This window comes from Euprymna scolopes, chromosome 36 (genome assembly GCF_053919585.1).
Source record: "Euprymna scolopes isolate OS-2025 chromosome 36, ASM5391958v1, whole genome shotgun sequence".
Lineage (NCBI taxonomy): Eukaryota > Metazoa > Mollusca > Cephalopoda > Sepiida > Sepiolidae > Euprymna > Euprymna scolopes.
Window position 1 is genome coordinate 6,581,283 of NC_136517.1, and position 3,718 is coordinate 6,585,000.

General features: G+C 37.9%; 1 protein-coding gene across 1 annotated transcript in view; it reads right to left on the reverse strand.

The window, feature by feature from the left end:
• Positions 1–246: 246 nt before the first annotated feature.
• LOC145260314 (potassium channel, subfamily K, member 13-like) overlaps positions 247–3,718 on the reverse strand; it is a 483,035-nt gene continuing 479,563 nt past the window's right edge. Inside the window, exon 2 of the mRNA XM_080118202.1 lies at positions 247–497. Coding sequence (XP_079974328.1) covers positions 490–497 — 8 coding nt within the window. The 3' untranslated portion in view covers positions 247–489. The remainder of the gene's footprint in view (positions 498–3,718) is intronic.

The window sequence follows — 3,718 nt, forward strand, 5'->3', positions numbered from 1 at the left end:
CTACTAACGCTTTGATCCTCATTTCTCCACCAACGAGCACTATGGGTAGGGCAAAAGTTAAACTTGCCTTAGTAAGGAAGAATTTCTCCACATTCAACCAATAATAGAACAGGTATTATGCTTTGATCCCAACCCGTGTCTTTTCACCGTTACGATTCCAAGTTTCCTCGATTTTCCAGGGCAGCACCCGGACACTAGCTCTGCTAGTATTTTAAGGAAATTCTTTTTTCTTTCAATATAAAATAACAGTATTCAAATAAAAATCTCTTGCATCCCAGTCTGTTATCTTTTAAATGTAACGTAAAATTCGAGCTCGTTTATTGAAAGAAAAAATTAAAAAAAAACAATGTTCCATCTACTTACGGTTACAAACTAGGTGCCAACAAATGCCAACGCGCACCTGCTCTTTGTCTGTACGTGTTTTTAGTTCGTATTTCATGTATTCCATATTTAAGAGTTACATTTGCATCCAATGTCAGCTCTTGAAATTCACTTACCTAAAATCAAAAGAAATATATATAATTATTTTGAAGTTTAACAAATGGTTAAATTATTGAATGTAAAGAAAACAACAACACAAAACAAACAAAAAAAACGCATATATTATATGTTCTACAAAATACCGTACACAAAGGTAAACATTGCTAAGCTTTTGAATGTACATTTCTCTTGGTCTCTCTCTCTCTCTCTCTCTCTCTCTCTCTCTCTCTATCTCGCTTTCATTATAATATACTAGCAGGGTGGCCCGACATTGCCCGGGATTGAATGATGATCAACGAATGTTGCACACTCTCATAATTCTATCGACATCGAAATCGGCGAAATCGATCATTTTTCAATCAAATTAGGGTCCAATTGCGGTGCACCGGGGGGAAGGTTCACATACCTCCTCACAGTGAATTAGTTCACAATACATTGTCATGTACATTGCACAGTAAAGAACCTACTATTGATTTTATAAAAATATTTTTTATATATAATGCCCTGAATTACAGCTTAAAATGCAAAAGTGAACTATCATGCTTCAATTGTGCTCTACATAGAACCATTAATTTCAACCGCATCCATGTCATATCAAAGAACCTACTATTGCTTTTATATGCTTGACGTTACTGGGTGTGGGGTGATAATGGCTTGGATTTAAGTTTAAAATGAAAAATTCAAGTATCATGGTTCAATTGTGAAAAATTCATTTCGAACGCGCCCCAGTCATATCAAATAATATACTATTGGTTTTACATTTCGAACCTTTCAAATTGTATATATATATATATATATATATATATATATATAGTTAAAATAACCTTGACCCACAAGGCAGTGGAGGTCCAGCTAAACGGCGCAGGACACTCGCCGTTCATCAGAGCCCCGTCTGTGTGGCAGTGGTCACGACGTGCACGTGTGGTTGATTTGTCTGGGAGAAGCACAGTATGACGCTAAGACATCTGTGTGCTTTTAGCACACGCCCACACCAGACCTTAACCAAAGGCTAAGGGTGAGGTAACCCTGAAAGAAACCCCCAGAGGAGCTAAGGCCCTATCAGCTGCGGCATACATGACCCACCGGCGTGTGATCTGGTGCCCAGCAACCTAAGGCCCAATCATGGACCAAATGGCATGGTGGGTGGAGAGGGCTCCCATAAGCCGTGGTGAAGGGAAAGCCTGATATAAAACCTGCGGCAATGCTGCTTCCATTGATGTTGAATTGCTCTTCTTTTTGATTCAATGTGGCAGTTGTTTAGAGAGTGGGATTGTCTCGGTGCAAAGTCTTTTCTCACTATAAAAAGCTTTAAGCACAGGCATTACTTGGTATGCAATGGAATTTCACATTTTGCAATCAGTGTGTATCTCGATAACAAAAAGGCTGGCTTAAGCCTAAAACGGCAAACGGACATTCAATGAGGACTGATGCAGATATGGGCGTGAATGGCAATAAAGGCTCTGGAACTTCCAGGGTCTGGCCTGGTAGGTGTTCAGGGCACCACAGCTCGGATCCGGTCATCAGTGGATGTGCAGGACTATAGAAAATTCATAGAAGTGACCGTCTGGCACGTGCTGCTAGTGGCGCTCATGTTTGCGTAATTTGAGCCAGAGATATATTAAGTACTGGTAATACTCGAGAACGAGTTGCTGCCATCATCATATATATAGTAAGTTATGGAAATATGTATGGCAATTAAGCTACACAGGATATTTCACGTTTCATTCTTGTTGTGGTTGCAAGGTTGAGCAATAATTAGTAAGGAAATACAATGAAGACGCAAACAACAAGATAACGCAATAATAAGTGTATTAAAGAAAAGGTATATTTACAATATGTACAAATGACGGTGTCGAGTCAGAGAGTCTTGGTGGGAGGACATGTACGCTCTTCGGCGTCACTTCCGGTGGCATTTGAGTAAGACACACCAAGGCCAACCTAGGCTTGCCATTTATAGTGTTATGTTATTCGCATATGCAAATAAGTGGTTGCCACCACAACAATTCTCATAGGAATTCGTAAGTTTGACGTATTCTCATAAGAATGAAACGCGGAATATTCGGTGTAGCTTAATTGCAATATATACTTTCATAACTTATTATATAGCTCTACCTATGTATTGAGCACTGTTGAAGTAAATACTGAAAATGTACGCATGAAATTATATTTTGGTATATTAATTTATGTGATTAAATGAAGTATATATATATATATATATATATATATATATATATATATATATATATATATATATATATATAAACGTTCTATATTAGATTCACCATTTTACAAATAAATTGTAGATAAGAATATTAATCCATTTCAATTAAAACATTATTATGTATGAGGGACGTTCTGAATGTAATGGCTTCTATTTTTTATTTCGTCTGATCTATGTTCTGCCTCTTTTGTTCCAGCTCGTTTAACTCCTTGGTCTAATAGTCTTCATCAATCCATTTTTTATACTGTATTACAATACATCTTCCTATTCTTAGAACTGCAGACTTCTAAAACTCTTTTTTTGTTGACCGTTCTCCTCCTATCATTAGCCGTAGTCTTTTCCAGACCAAGGTCAATAAGTGTCTCCTGTCTTTGCGATAATCATCTTCCGTCGTCGTTAGCTTCTTAAATCAAGTGGCTTAACACCTTGCCTGGACGATTTTCTATTAAAAATACGTGTATAAAAGTCAAGGTCTATATCACATTGAACGGATAAAATTCAAACACTGTTTTTTATTTAAAGAATGATTCATCATTTTCAGAATTGATTAATCGGATGTGAGAAAAGAAAGATATTATGTATAACGTTAAACACGTTTGCACGCGTAGGCATCGCCGCAAAGGAGACAAAGACAAAGAAAAGAAGAAATTCGATTCACTGTTTCAGGTTTTAATGAAAGATTTTTCTCCCTCTTGCGCCTTCCACGCGTGACTTCTCGTCTCGGCTGTGGCGTCTCCATGTGTTCCTAACGTGATCGTGATCCTCAGTTTGTGCACCCGTCTTTTTATAATCTCTTTTTCCTTGCCGTGACGCCATTTCGCACAATCTCGGTTATTTGCTTACAGCTGCCATACGCGCGTCGGCTCTTTGATACACATGGTGCTTACGATTAAAAGATGGTTAAGTGCTTCTAACTCAGATAAACGGGGGTTTAAACGCCAACTGGAAGGTCATATGTCAAGTGTCTATTTATTTGGAAGTTTGGGTAAAATATACGCGCATACGTGGTGAGCCGAG